This window comes from Schistocerca cancellata, chromosome 2, assembly GCF_023864275.1.
Source record: "Schistocerca cancellata isolate TAMUIC-IGC-003103 chromosome 2, iqSchCanc2.1, whole genome shotgun sequence".
NCBI lineage: Eukaryota > Metazoa > Arthropoda > Insecta > Orthoptera > Acrididae > Schistocerca > Schistocerca cancellata.
In genome coordinates this window covers 295,819,108-295,834,641 of record NC_064627.1, presented here as the reverse complement: position 1 = coordinate 295,834,641, position 15,534 = coordinate 295,819,108, and the positions used below count along the sequence as shown (strand labels likewise).

The following is a 15,534-nucleotide window of genomic DNA, read 5'->3' as shown; positions in this document are numbered from 1 at the left end:
GCAAACTATAAACTGAGTTAACCAGTTTAGCTAAAAATACACTCTAAGATTTGTTTAAAAAAGCAAGAAAGAATTATCAAAATGGGATGGAAATTGGTAGATGTGATATACATGTAGAGACAAACAAATGATTACAATTTCAGAAAAATTGGATGATTTTTTCAAGACAAAGTGCTTCACAAATTGAGCAAGTCAATAACATGTTGGTCCATCTATAGACTTTAAACAAGCAGTTATGTGGCTTGTTATTGATTGATAGAGTTCTTGGATGGCCTCATGAGGATATCATGCAAAATTCTGTTCAATTGGTGCATTATATCATCAAAATCCTGATCTGTTTGGAGGGCCTTGTCCATAATGATCCAGACATTCTCAGTTGGGAAGAGATATAGCGACTTTGCTTGCCAAGGCAGGGTTTCACAAGCACAAAGACAAGCAATAGAAACTCTCATGGTATGCAGTTGGGAATTATCTTACTAAAATTAAAGCTGTGGATGACTTGCCACGAAGGGCAACAAAATGGGGCATAGAATATCATTCGGTACTGCTATTCTGTAAGGGTGTCACAGACGATAATTAAAGGGGTCCCACTATGAAAATAAATGGCTTCCTGGACCATTACCTGTGGTTGTTGGGCCACATGGCACGTGACAGTCAAGTTGGTATCCTATCACTGTCTGGAGCATCTCCAGACACGTCTTCTCTGGTCATTTGAGCAAAGTTCAAAGCAGATATCATCACTGAGTACAATTCTACTACAGTCAATGAGATTCCAGGCTGAAGACATGTCTGGAGATGCCCCGGACAGCAGTGGAATACCAACCTGACTATCAAACACCAAACGGCCTAACAACCAGAAGTGATGGTCTGTGTTACCATTCTTTATACCAGGACCCCTTTGGTTGTTATCCACAGCACCTTTACAGTGCAGTGGTACTTAGATGATATTCTATGCCCCATTTTGTTGCCCATCATGGCAAGCCGTCCTGGGCCTACATTTCAGCAAGATAATACCTGTCCACACATGGTGAGAGTTTCTACTGCTTGCCTTCATACTTGCCACACCCTATCTTGGCCAGCAATGTGACCAGATCTCTCCTCAATTGAGAGTGTTGGGAGTGTTATGGATCGGGTCCTCCATCATGATCTGACATACCATTTGCATAGAATTTGGCATAACCCTCAGGAGAAAATCCAACAATTCTATCAATAAATGCCAAGCCAAATAACTGCTTGTTTAAGGGCCAGAGATGGACCAACGAAGTTATTGGCTTGCTCAATTTGTGAAGCTCTTTCTCTTGAATAAATCATCTAATTTTTCTGAAATTTTAATCATTAATTTTTTATACATGTACACCACATATACCAATTTCCACCCCATTCAAATAATTCCTTCATGATACTTCTTTTCTTTTGTCTTAGAGGGTATTTTAATGTAGTACAACATGTCCTATAAAACCAGAGATCAGTGATTGAAGATCAGATACATCTATCAAGGAAACAACCATATATTTAGTTTACATGAAAGATGGACTTCTTTGATAATTAATTATTTAAAAATATTTTTGCCGCAATTGAAATTATACGTAACAAAACAAATTGAAATCATACCTCTTTGACAACTCCTTCTATACCATAGATGAATTCTTGAATATGAGTAAATAAATCTGGAGATATAATATATGCATTTTGTGCCATTTAAGGGAATGGGATAGATAACAGAAATATTTAGGTATAAGGCTATAATGAAAAAAAAAAATTGTTTCTTGTACGCATTTCTTGTGCATTTGACACGTTCCACATTATAATGGTTTTCTCATGCTATTGATCAATGGAACACATAACTAACTAACGGATGTACGAGTGGAGGCTGTAGGCACATGGTTGGTGACATATGGAATTTTGGACCCAGTTGTGAGTCATGCTCATATGGTCTAATGGTAATGTGACTGCTCATGATAAGTTGGAAATCTGGGTTTGAGTCCCAGTCTAGCATAACTTTTCATTGTTGTCATTCCATTAGACACCTGACGGCTGTCCATATTCACAAATGAGAATACATTTCATGTATGTCTTAGCAGGAATGTCCTAAGGAACACTGCATCCAACTTCTGAACAACACAGGCATTGCAATATCATATTAAACTGTGCCGTGGTAGATAAATAAGGAGAATTTGAATTATTATTTATTTATCATATGGATTTCAGTGTTGGGAGTCTCCAAAGAGATATTCAGCTCACCTTTGATGCAGCTATTTTCATTTAAGGAGACAGGCTGCATCTTTAAGGGAACTGGATTCTATATAAGAAGAGTGGAATTTGGAAGAAATTGGCTGTGGCCCATTGTAAGAGACCAATATGTGCATTTGCCTAAATTGAAAATGGGAAAGAAACCATAGGAAACCATTTTAGGGCTGTTATGGGATGGATTCAAAACGCCTTGCCCCTCAAATCAATAGATTTGCTTTGAATGATCTGAGCATCTCGCCCTTCCTCAACCTGCAGAGCTGTCTGGTTTTTTTGGGAGAAGTTAGAAAAACTGTTAGCTGTCTATTCTTTTAAAATAAAATAAAATGCACCACAACAAAAGATGGAATTCTGATATTCCATTTTTTTTCTTTTAATTGTGTATGTTTGGTCATTTCATTGTTCTGGAATGCAGGAATTTTTTAAGATTTAATCTAGCATGGAATTCCAGGCTCAGTTTTAATAGTATTACGAGGGCAAAATTAGGTTTTGGACAAAAGGGGAGAGGGGTACAACATACAGTTGGTTTGGATGAATTCTAGCAGCCTGCTGATAAAATCTTTTAGAAATAAACTATAGAGTGTGCTGTCATCTCATACCGCTTTCGCACTCCACAAACTCCTGTCATTCGGTATTGGAACTAGTTTTAGTAATTGAGTACCACCCAAATCACCACAATGGGCGATATTTTGCCAGTTGGGAACTAATGATAGAATTTTAATGATTTTTTTTTCTTTTTTTAAAGAAATGCAACCTTTGCCATTTGGGTGATAATTTTGTCGATTGGCATGATTTTTGGGCAACACTGGTAAATCCATTTTGATGCACTGATTTTAATTTAATGTAATTTCTAGTGATGGTTACTGTTTGTTGCCTTGTGAATTACTGATGTATTGCAACACCACAGTTCCACCAGTCTTCAAATACAGACTCCAGTGCTAACATTAAACTGCTATAGATAGGTAATTAGGCTATTATAGTAGTGCATACATATTTTTAAATTAGCAGAACACTGATGGATGAATTAAAATTTGTTTTCCTCTTCTTTCTGATTAAAAAATTATTGATAATTACAAACTATCACAGCAGCAGACAGCACAAAGACAATAATCAGTAGCACTTCTAACATTAGATTCAACCGCAAGTAAGAATTGAACTGTTCTGTGGGCATGTTGACTGTCGACAATGAGTACCCCATTTTCGTTGTATGATTGAAAATCAAAAATATTTCAATTTCATGACAGTGCAGCTAGGTCATGCGTATTTTAATTTGGGTGATAGGTGGGTCTGGAACCCCTGGATGCATCCCCCCCACCCACCCCCCACCCCTTTTTGGCTATACCCATGCTGGAAAGCCTCTTTTGGTATGGTGCACAGATCTCCATCAGATTCTGCATAATGTCTTCCCTGTTCTGAAATTTGTTCCCTTTGAGTGTCCTTTTCAATTTAGGGAATAGGTCAGGGGAATAGGGAGGCTGAAAAACCACAGTCATGTTGTGTTTGGCCAAAAAACTCTGAATTACTTGAGAACCATAAGTAAGCGCTTCATTGTGGTGGAAGTGTCAACTGCCTGCTGCCCACAAGTCTGGCTGTTTGCATCTCACTGCTTCATGAAGACGATACAGATTCTCTTAGTTGTGCTCCTCATTGATGTTAGTAGCTTCTGGGGCATATTTATGATGGACCACTGGAGTAAAAAATGATGGTCAGCATGACTTTCACCTTGCTGTGGAGCTGCTTCCACTGCAATCAATTGATATTTGAGTCTGGCTCATACCCATTGACCCAAGACTCACCACCAGTGATCAATGCATTAAGGAAGATGAACTTACTCTGATCTTGGAACGAAGTCCCTTCTGCTAAGTTGTTAGCAATGTTGACATAAATTTTTTTGAAATTCTCCTGAGGTCCAGATGTTTTGTTTAAGTGGAATGAATGAATGAATCTAATACCAATTTTAACCTTGTCTGCAAGTTCTCTGCTCATCATTTGTTTATCTTGCACCACCATGGTCTTATGTGATCAATAACAACCTCATTTGTGGATGCTTCACTCTTCACTGATGAGCAGGCAGCAATGAAGCAGGTGTAGCACTCCTTTATCTGTGTTGTGCCCGCTGCTCCCTCCCCAAACACTTGTCAAACCTTGCACATTGTTTCAACCTGAGAATCACCAAGCTTAAAACAGAATTGGGTGCAATAATTTTGTTCCATTTTTTCTGCCTTTTTGCCCATAACAAAAAAATCCAACGACTACCACTTCACTTGTCAATGGGTAGCTAGCTACTTGTTGTTATCACGATCCTATAAAAAATCAAATATACACATCATTTATGCCTTAGTTAGATGTTAGGTAATTGGTTTTTAAGTTCCATGGATCATTTTGCCCAACAGATATTACCCCCCTGCGAGTTCGGGAGTAAGAATAGACCCACAGTATTCCTGCCTGTCGTAAGAGGCGACTAAAAGGAATCTCAAACATTTCGGCCTTTATGTGATGGTCCCCTGTTGGGTTTGACATTCAGATCTCAAAATTTTTCCGAAGAGCGAGCCAATTGGGCAAGGGTGCCTTACTTGGTACATTGTGTCCATCGTGTGTTGAGACCTTTCGCCAGCTTATTCGTCATTGCATTGCAGTCCTGCCCACTCTCCATCTCTTGGGCATGGATACATTCCTGCATGCATTTTCCACCATGCAATGTGCAGTGCTGCTTTCTGTACTGACGACGAACATAATATCCAGCATGGTAGCCAGTCCGTTGTGGTGGGGCCCCTGTTGGTTGTAGCCCCCTGACAACACAGGTATCACTCTGCTGATGCCTGCACCAAAATGCCTGCGCCAAAATAGATTTAAATTGTAGGCTTCCATTGGAAAACACGATGTATCCTGCGCCGAGGCATGCTGCTAACAATGTGCCAGCTACTGGAAACATGCTATTTATAGACGCCATGTCATCCAAGATCACAGACTTAGAAAAATATCGACTGTGGTGGTGCGCTTATCCCGCAGCCGCGCTGAGGAGTTCTAGTCAGCGCGGAAGCTGTGTGTGGCTGGCAGGTGGCCAAACAAGAGGGCAGCCTAACTACAAGGGGCCCACACTGACGAGGTATATCAAGATATGAGTAACTGGGATGTTTGGGATGGGTCATTCATACTGACCCAACAGGTTTCTTTTTGCTGAGTATAACATGAACGCCAGTTTGTCCGTTTTGATTGATGTGTTGAAAGGACAGACTGTTTTTCTAGGACGTCGTTTTGATTTTACTTTTTCTGTTACTGACAATCCTGTCGGTCAGTGTTGGTTAACTGTTCCGATTATTCATATTGATACTACTACTAAGTCTACTGCAATGTCTTTGGAGCAGATACCTCCTCCTGATGTTCTCGGTTATTGGACGTTCATGGTAACCATGTCTCAAGTTCGTGGTGTTGGTGAAACATCGACTAATTTTTTTATTGATAAACCATTGTGTTTTAGAACCTGTAGGTCTTGCAAACTGTCTCATGATGATAATATTTGTGTCTTTATTCATGGTAGAGGTGTCGATATGAAATGTAAAATAGTGACTACTCTAGCAGAATACAGTCAAGTGACCTTAACACAGAACCCAAAGAAATTCTAGTCCCTAGTGAAAGACAGGAACTGAAACTGGGGTTGCAAAGCAAAAGTTGAAATACTTAACTTCAAATATTCCTTTACAAGGGAAAACCCAGGAGAACTGCCCCAATTTAATCCTTGTACCACTGAAAAGATGAATGAAATAGATATTCATGTCAGTAATGTTGAGAAATAGCTGAAGTCGCAGAAACCGAACAAAGCTCCAGGCCCTGATGGAATCCCTGTCAGATTCTATACTGAATTTGCAGCTGAGTCAGCCCCTCTTCTAACTATAATCTATCGTAGATCCCTCAAACAAAAGACGGTGTCCAGTTCTTGGAAAAAGACACAGGTCACACCTGTCTACAAGAAGAATAGTAGAAGTGATCCACAAATCTACTGTCCAATATCCTTGACATCCATTTGTTGTAGAATTGTGGAACATATTCTGAGCTCACACATAGTGAGATATCTTCAACAGAATGACCTCTTCATTGCTAACCAGCATGGATTCTGAAACCACTGATCATATGACACCCAAATCACCACTTTCCTCACTCGACATATTGAAAGCTTTGATCAAGGCAGTCAGGTAGATGCAGTGTTTATTGATTTATGAAAAGCATTTGACTCAGTACCAGACCTACACTTATTGTCAAAAGTATGATCATATGGAGTATCAAGTGGGATTGGTGACTGGATTGAGTATGTTTTGGTAGAGAGGAAACACCATGTTATGACCTTGCAGACAATATTAGTAGTGAAATCGTGCTTTTTGCAGATGATGCAATTATCTCTAATGAAGTACTATCTGAAAGAAGCTGTATAAATATTCAGTCAGATCTTGATAAGATTTCAATGTGGTGCAGAGATTGGCACCGTGCTCTAAATGTTTAGAAATGTAAAATTTTGCACTTCACAAAACGAAAAAATGTAATATCCTATGACTATAATATCACTGAGTCATTGTTGAAATTGGCCAACTCAAACATATGAAATGGAATGATCACATAGGTTCAGTTGTGGGTAAAGAAGGTGGTAGACTTTGGTTTATTGCTAGAAGACTAGGGAGGTGCAACCAGTCTAATAAGGAGATAGAGTACAAATTACTCATGTGACTCATTGTAGAATATTGCTCAAGTGTGTGGGACCCATACCAAATAGGGATAATAGGAGATATTGAACATATACAGAGAAGGACAGCATGAATGGTCATAGGTTTGTTTGATCCATGGAAGAGTGTCAGAGAGATACTGAAGGAACTGAACAGGAAGACTCTTGAAGATAGACATAAACTATCCTGAGAAAGTCTATTAACAAAGTTTCAAGAACTGGCTTTAGATGCTAATTCTAGGGATATTACTACAATCCCCTACACATCTGTCACATAGGGATTGTGAAGATAAGATTAGAAAATTACTGCATGCACAGAGGCATTCAAATGACCATAACTGGTACAATGGGACGTACCATCTTCCATGCACTTCATGGTGGTTTTCAGAGTACAGATGTAGATCTAGAGGTACTACACCAACTACTTGCATACATGAAACACATGGTGAGAATATAATAACTAGGGCAAAAACTTCAAAATGTTAGGTGCCTGTATTGATGAGAATTTAAATTGAAAAATGCACATTTTTTGAACTCCTAGATCAACTTATATAGCTCAGTAACATATTCACGTCAAATCATTCTAAACCTTAGAGAGAAAGAAACCAACAAGTTAAAATATTTAACATTTTTTCATTTAATAATGTCATATTCAACAATGTTGTGAGCTAACTGATCTTTAAAGAAGACAGTCTTCCTTGCTCAAAAACATGCAGCAAAAATAATAATGTTGCTCAGCCATGATCGTCTTGAAGACATCTGTTTCTGCAAACACTGTAATAAACTATAAGCTGAAAAAATACATTAATGAATTTGGATGCTGCCAAATCAAGTTGACTGTCATATGGTCTTGCTTTCTGTTATGGTTTAGTAGAACTTTACTCATTCTACCTTCAATAAAATTTGAGATATATTTTGCTTTTTTTATTGCTAATGCAATGCTTCTAGGCATCTATGCTTTTACCCTTTATCTGTGTTTGTGATATATGCATAAAAGATCACTAAATTATTTTGTGGCCTCATGATTGTATGTGCACACCCTAATCTCTTGATAAAAAGCAACTCACCATTAAATGTACTGCCTAGTTTATAGAGATGTACCTGATAATTTAAGAGCGTAATAAGTCCAAACATATCAATTTTTCTTTAACAGGTTTCCAAGAGGCTGATGGTCTCTTTGGAGCTATGATTGTACGTCAACCTCCAGCCAAAGAACCCAATAATGACCTCTATGACAATGACTTACCGGAACACACAATTATTGTTTGGCATTGGTTCAATGAACCAACAAGGGATGTGGTTAAAACAGTACTAAATAGAAATGAAAATCTTTTTGGAAATGGCTATATAATAAATGGAAAAGGAAATTTTCTTGATAATGAAACCTTCACAATGCCAAGAGAGGTGTTTAACGTTTCACAGGTAAGCCAAAAACATACTTGTCATTCATTTGAGAATATTTACTTTAGGAAATTTTGCATTCTTAGTTTCTTGATCACATGTAACTGATTTTCTTAACTCTGTTTATGAAGTCATATGATGTGTGATTCTTGAAGTTTTCCTGGCATATTGAATGTTCAATGAGATTTCGGGATTGCAGCCAGATCTATGTTGACTTCTTGCCATGATATTTCAGCTGGCAATTGTCCAGCCATCTTCAGGTGAGTGTCTGTCAATGGAGACTGCAAGTTCCCAGGGTCAACTTTATAGCAAAGAATTGACGTGAAAATGCACAGTAATGAGGATTGTCTAGTGTAAGTGGATCTGCCAGTGTGGTTAATGTACCTTTATTGCTTCAGTGTGTATGGTCTGACATTTTGTGACACAATTATGTGCAAGCAGTTCTCTAACCTAGGTCAAGCATAGCACTAGTCATTTTCAGTATCTAAATTGGCTGTAACAAATTTTGCCCTTGAAGGCATTTTTGGTTACCATTTGGTGTTAAAATATTTTGTGGACATGTCTAACTGTAGGTTTAAGTTTCAGGTGATGTTTGTTTAATTTGGTCCAAGGTGCATCAGTGACTGATCTGTACTAGATTTTCGGTCCTCTTGTTCACACAAAGTTTGTTAATGTTCAGAAACACTTGCAGTGACAGTGCTTGCATAGAACTGTGTCCATTAATGTCAGTGTTTCATGCTAATGTGATTATATTCTGCTCTTTGTATTTTACTGCATTACTGTAACTTGCTGTGTACTTCTGTTTACATGTGGAAGCATAGTTGTAAGTTAATGAGTGTCAGCTGAGCCCAGGCGATGGTTGGTTGTTGCCTCAGTTCTAATTCGTGAATTGTCCATGCCACTCTGCCTTGCAGTGCGATGTGTTCACTCATCGTTGGTATTACAAGTATGATTAAGGTGCTTGTGTGTAGGTTTGTTGAGGCTAGGGTCCAGCTGATCCAGTGCGTAATATCTTGTTTTAATGCTAACTAATATCATTCCAGAAGCAGACATTGTACCATCTCAGGTAAAACATAAACTTGTTCTGATATATGTTATATTATTTTCCATGCCCGACATGGGTATACATTGTTAAAATAAGAATAATGGGGGAAGACTTACTCTCTTTAATGGTGCCACACCTCAAGGCCAGTTAATGTACAATTTCAGATCATTTTAATTAAAGGTGCTGAGTTCCTTTAAACAATGAAGTGACCCTAGCTGGGTCTGTTTGGTGCATGTCCTCCTCAACCTCTTCTGTTCTCCCACCATGTTGCTTTCTGCACTCTGTCCCAGTCTGCTCTCTTCACCAAACATTCCTTCACTCCATCAATCCATCTCTCTCTGTCTCAGTAGCCTACCAACACCCATTTTTAAGCTGCCCATGCCATCTTAATCTTGTCTTTTCTTATGTCTCTTGCATGGGCTTCTTTTTCACTATTTCTCCCACTGTCTCAGTCCTTACTTTATCCATTCTAGTAAGTGCTATTCTACTTCCTTGAAATTTTATCTCACAAACTTTTATATTCTCACATTCCTTTTCTTCATTTCCCACACTTCTGATGTATATGTGTGTACTGGAGCAGACTATGCTTTGTATACCATCTGTTTCCATTTTGAAATAACAACATTATGGAAAGCATAAGTTGCTGCTCATCATATAGAGGAGGTGTTGAATCACAGACAGGCAAAATGGAAAAGACCGCCAAAATATTTAAGCCTCCAGACAAAGTCCTTCTTCCAAAGCAGGAAGAAAAAAAAAGACAATGAAACAATACTCTGTGTTTTATAGTGGGTCATGTGAAAATCAAAAAAATATTACGTGTAACATCATTTTTTAAACATTGGCCAAAAATACTTGAAACACATTGATTGCAGAAACAAAATTTGCACTAGGACCAAAAACAGATGGGAATGATGATCTAGTAGAACTCACAAAAATTGATGGATTACTAGACAAAAGTCTTAACAGGATAATGAATGTACTTTGAAGTGAGGAAATAATGGCAAAACTGGTTAAGCAAACAAAAAGCTAAGTGTCATGAATGCAAATCAAATAATGAAATAAAAGTAAACTGGACCATCTATTAGGAGAAAGAAAGATAGGGTAGCAGGGTCTAAAAATGAAGTGAAGGTATAAATTTCAACTGTTGCTAAAGAATTGGATATTTCAATGAAAAAAAAAATAGATGGCCAAAAACAATGAAATACCCTGTGTTTAATCTAACTCAAAATTTGCAAATTGGTACATGGACTGATTTAGAACTTCGTTTGGAAGTTGAAAGTTGATAAGTTCAACATGAGAACATGCTACATTACTTTGGTGCATCCTCACTGTAGCAGTCCAACATAAAAAGCTATTCTGATTAAACTAACCAGATACTGCCACAGGTTGTTTGATTCGACTGTGTTTTATTCACTACAATGAAACTCCTAATTTGCTCTTTGATGGTGAATAAGGTGAAGAATTTGTGACAACAAAACAATTTATTTTTGAAACATATAACTCTGTAAGTGCTACCTGTATTGTCCCAAACAAATTTTTAGCTTTGTATGAAGTAACACATTTGTGGCTCTTGTGATCTACTGGTCTCAACTGTTTGTCCCATTGTACTGTTTCTTCAGTACATTGTGCTTTGATGTGTTAGATTTAGTAACTGTTAAACATTAGTTGTACACAAAGTAGAATGTTACATATAATATGACTTTGGTGGGTAGATACAGATACATCTCTGTATTTTAAAGTCATTTTACTTCGGTAGGCTGTTCAAGGTGCACTTTTTTCCTTATTAGTGCCATGATTTTTTTGACATTACTTGTATAGTCTACACTTTGGAATTTTGTAAGCAAAGTGTTATTAAGCATATGCCATTAGTTTGTTTTAATAAAACCTGCTTTAATGTTCCACCTGTTCAGAAGCTGATGGAACACATGATACTTCAATGAATAAACAGCTTCACAAGACATTATTCAGTTATAGAATGTCCAAAAACATGGAACTGAATCCAAGACGCAATTTGAGTGTGCCATTTTAATTGTACTGCTAGAAATATTAAATGTCATACAAAGTAGGAGCCTGTCTATTTTACTTTCCTGCTTCTCTGTCCTTTGAACCAATCACACTATGAAACAGTCATCAATCACCAGTACTCTGCTTCAAAAACACATCATATGACTGTTCAATGAGATTTCAGGATTGCAGCCGGATCATGTTGGCTTCTTGCCACGATATTTCAGCTGAGTGTCTGTCACTGGAGACTGCAAGTTCCCGGGGTCAACTTTATAGCAAAATATTGGCGCGAAAACGCCATCCACCCCCACCCCTTAAACAGAAACGGAAGGCTGGGGCTTTGCAGAAATGCCTGTTAAGTTACTACCATTTCACTTACTACCCATCACCTTTAGCTAGCTGATATGGGCCCTTACACATTTTTGTGTGGCTTGATACTGGACCAAGAAACTAGTATGTGAATGTATCTCAATGACCGTTTGTGGCCCTATAAAACAAGGCACTATCTTATTGGTTATCCTTCTTAAGACAGACCACATCCCCTTCCTTGAGACTGACAGGATGCCTTCCTGAACAAAACCTTGCAGCCTCCCAGCAGTGTGCAAGCCAGATATTATGTCAAACTGCCTCCAAATGTTTCTTTATAATCATTAACAGAGGGGAGAGTTAATCAGGGAGGTGAACATGAGTTTGGTATGTATTGTTTTATGAGCTTCATGTACTGCTATATGGAATGCAAAGTTTAGCTGGGGTATGGACCTTTCCCACTTTCCTCACATCTCAGCATGGAATATGGTACAACTGACTTTAGCTTTTAAATGACTCTCGCAGCAAATGAAGGTTGGAGATGGTAAAGGGTTGTGCTCATGAGTTTCACTGCACTCTTGAAGCAGAACCCGAAGTCTCTAGGCAAGAAGATTGGTGCATTATCACTAACCAGAATCTTCAGAGCACTGAATGTGCAAACTATTTGTTGCAGATGAGTGAGTGTGACTGAAGTGGTACCTGATCTAGTGGGAACAAATGGTGTAAATTGGGAAAAGGCATCAACAACAACTATGATGTAATGATGATCCTCATGGATCTGGGGCATGGGTCCCAGGTAATCTATAAACACGTTATCCACAGGATGTTCAGACCAGTCAGAATAAAGTTCCCCAACCAGCTGTTAGGGTTGGTCCTAGCTTTAATACACCCCTCACAAGCTGTGACCATCTTACAAACATACAAGTCAAGTGTGGGCATGTCAGAATTAAGTTCCCCAACCAGCTGTTAGGGTTGATTCTAGCTTTAATACACCACTCACAAGCTGTGACCATCTTACAAACATACAAGTTAAGTGTGGGCATGTCAACTGAGCCTTATGTTTTACTATAGTTTCATTCATCCCCCCCCCCCAAAAAAAAAAAAAAAAAAAAAAAAAAAAAAAGAGCCCCTCGCACAGTGAATGATGCAAATACTGAAATACCAGGGTTATTAACTGAATGGGCAGACAGATTTTATCCCTGTTGTCCTGTCACTTACAATAATATAACCCCTACCTTTCAGACTGATCTGGCCTTGTAACAATAACCAAATCGGCCTTGCTGTGCTGGTACTGCGAACGGCTGAAAGCAAGGGGAAACTACGGCCATAATTTTTCCCGAGGGCATGCAGCTTTACTGTATGATCAAATGATGATGGCGTCCTCTTGGGTAAAATATTCTGGAGGTAAAATAGTCCCCCATTCGGATCTCCATGCGGGGACTACTCAAGAGGATGTCGTTATTAGGAGAAAGAAAACTGGCGTTCTATGGATCGGAGCGTGGAATGTCAGATCCCTTAATCGGGCAGGTAGGTTAGAAAATTTAAAAAGGGAAATGGATAGGTTAAAGTTAGAAATAGTGGGAATTAGTGAAGTTCGGTGGCAGGAGGAACAAGACTGCTGGTCAGGTGACTACAGGGTTATAAACACAAAGTCAAATAGGGGTAATGCAGGAGTAGGTTTAATAATGAATAGGAAAATAGGAATGCAGGTAAGCTACTACAAACAGCATAGTGAACGCATTATCGTGGCCAAGATAGATATGAAGCCCACACCTACTACAGTAGTACAAGTTTATATGCCAACTAGCTCTGCAGATGATGAAGAAATTGAAGAAATGTATGATGAAATAAAAGAAATTATTCAGATAGTGAAGGGAGACGAAAATTTAATAGTCATGGGTGACTGGAATTCGAGTGTAGGAAAAGGGAGAGAAGGAAATGTAGTAGGTGAATATGGACTGGGGGTAAGAAATGAAAGAGGGAGCCGCCTGGTAGAATTTTGCACAGAGCACAACTTAATCATAGCTAACACTTGGTTTAAGAATCATGATAGAACGTTGTATACATGGAAGAACCCTGGAGATACTAAAAGGTATCAGATAGATTATATAATGGTAAGACAGAGATTTAGGAACCAGGTTTTAAATTGTAAGACATTTCCGGGGGCAGATGTGGACTCTGACCACAATCTATTGGTTATGACCTGTAGATTAAAACTGAAGAAACTGCAAAAAGGTGGGAATTTAAGGAGATGGGACCTGGATAAACTGAAAGAACCAGAGGTTGTACAGAGTTTCAGGGAGAGCATAAGGGAACAATTGACAGGAATGGGGGAAAGAAATACAGTAGAAGAAGAATGGGTAGCTCTGAGGGATGAAGTAGTGAAGGCAGCAGAGGATCAAGTAGGTAAAAAGACGAGGGCTAGTAGAAATCCTTGGGTAACAGAAGAAATATTGAATTTAATTGATGAAAGGAGAAAATATAAAAATGCAGTAAATGAAGCAGGCAAAAAGGAATACAAACGTCTCAAAAATGATATCGACAGGAAGTGCAAAATGGCTAAGCAGGGATGGCTAGAGGACAAATGTAAGGATGTAGAGGCTTGTCTCACTAGGGGTAAGATAGATACTGCCTACAGGAAAATTAAAGAGACCTTTGGAGATAAGAGAACCACTTGTATGAACATCAAGCGCTCAGATGGCAACCCAGTTCTAAGCAAAGAAGGGAAAGCAGAAAGGTGGAAAGAGTATATAGAGGGTCTATACAAGGGCGATGTACTTGAGGACAATATTATGGAAATGGAAGAGGATGTAGATGAAGATGAAATGGGAGATACGATACTGCGTGAAGAGTTTGACAGAGCACTGAAAGACCTGAGTCGAAACAAGGCCCCCGGAGTAGACAACATTCCATTGGAACTACTGACGGCCTTGGGAGAGCCAGTCCTGATAAAACTCTACCATCTGGTGAGCAAGATGTATGAAACAGGCGAAATACCCTCAGACTTCAAGAAGAATATAATAATTCCAATCCCAAAGAAAGCAGGTGTTGACAGATGTGAAAATTACCAAACAATCAGTTTAATAAGCCACAGCTGCAAAATACTAACACGAATTCTTTGCAGACGAATGGAAAAACTAGTAGAAGCCGACCTCGGGGAAGATCAGTTTGGATTCCGTAGAAATGTTGGAACACGTGAGGCAATACTGACCTTACGACTTATCTTAGAAGAAAGATTAAGGAAAGGCAAACCTACGTTTCTAGCATTTGTAGACTTAGAGAAAGCTTTTGACAATGTTGACTGGAATACTCTCTTTCAAATTCTAAAGGTGGCAGGGGTAAAATACAGGGAGCGAAAGGCTATTTACAATTTGTACAGAAACCAGATGGCAGTTATAAGAGTCGAGGGACATGAAAGGGAAGCAGTGGTTGGGAAGGGAGTAAGACAGGGTTGTAGCCTCTCCCCGATGTTATTCAATCTGTATATTGAGCAAGCAGTAAAGGAAACAAAAGAAAAATTCGGAGTAGGTATTAAAATCCATGGAGAAGAAATAAAAACTTTGAGGTTCACCGATGACATTGTAATTCTGTCAGAGACAGCAAAGGACTTGGAAGAGCAGTTGAATGGAATGGATGGTGTCTTGAAGGGAGGATATAAGATGAACATCAACAAAAGCAAAACGAGGATAATGGAATGTAGTCGAATTAAGTCGGGTGATGTTGAGGGTATTAGATTAGGAAATGAGACACTTAAAGTAGTAGAGGAGTTTTGCTATTTGGGGAGCAAAATAACTGATGATGGTCGAAGTAGAGAGGATAT

At 38.7% G+C, this 15,534-nt stretch overlaps 1 protein-coding gene across 1 annotated transcript in view; it reads left to right on the top strand.

Moving 5' to 3' along the window:
• Positions 1-15,534, top strand: part of LOC126161661 (uncharacterized) — a 221,210-nt gene that overhangs the window by 87,764 nt on the left and 117,912 nt on the right. Inside the window, exon 5 of the mRNA XM_049917656.1 lies at positions 8,112-8,380. Coding sequence (XP_049773613.1) covers positions 8,112-8,380 — 269 coding nt within the window. The remainder of the gene's footprint in view (positions 1-8,111; positions 8,381-15,534) is intronic.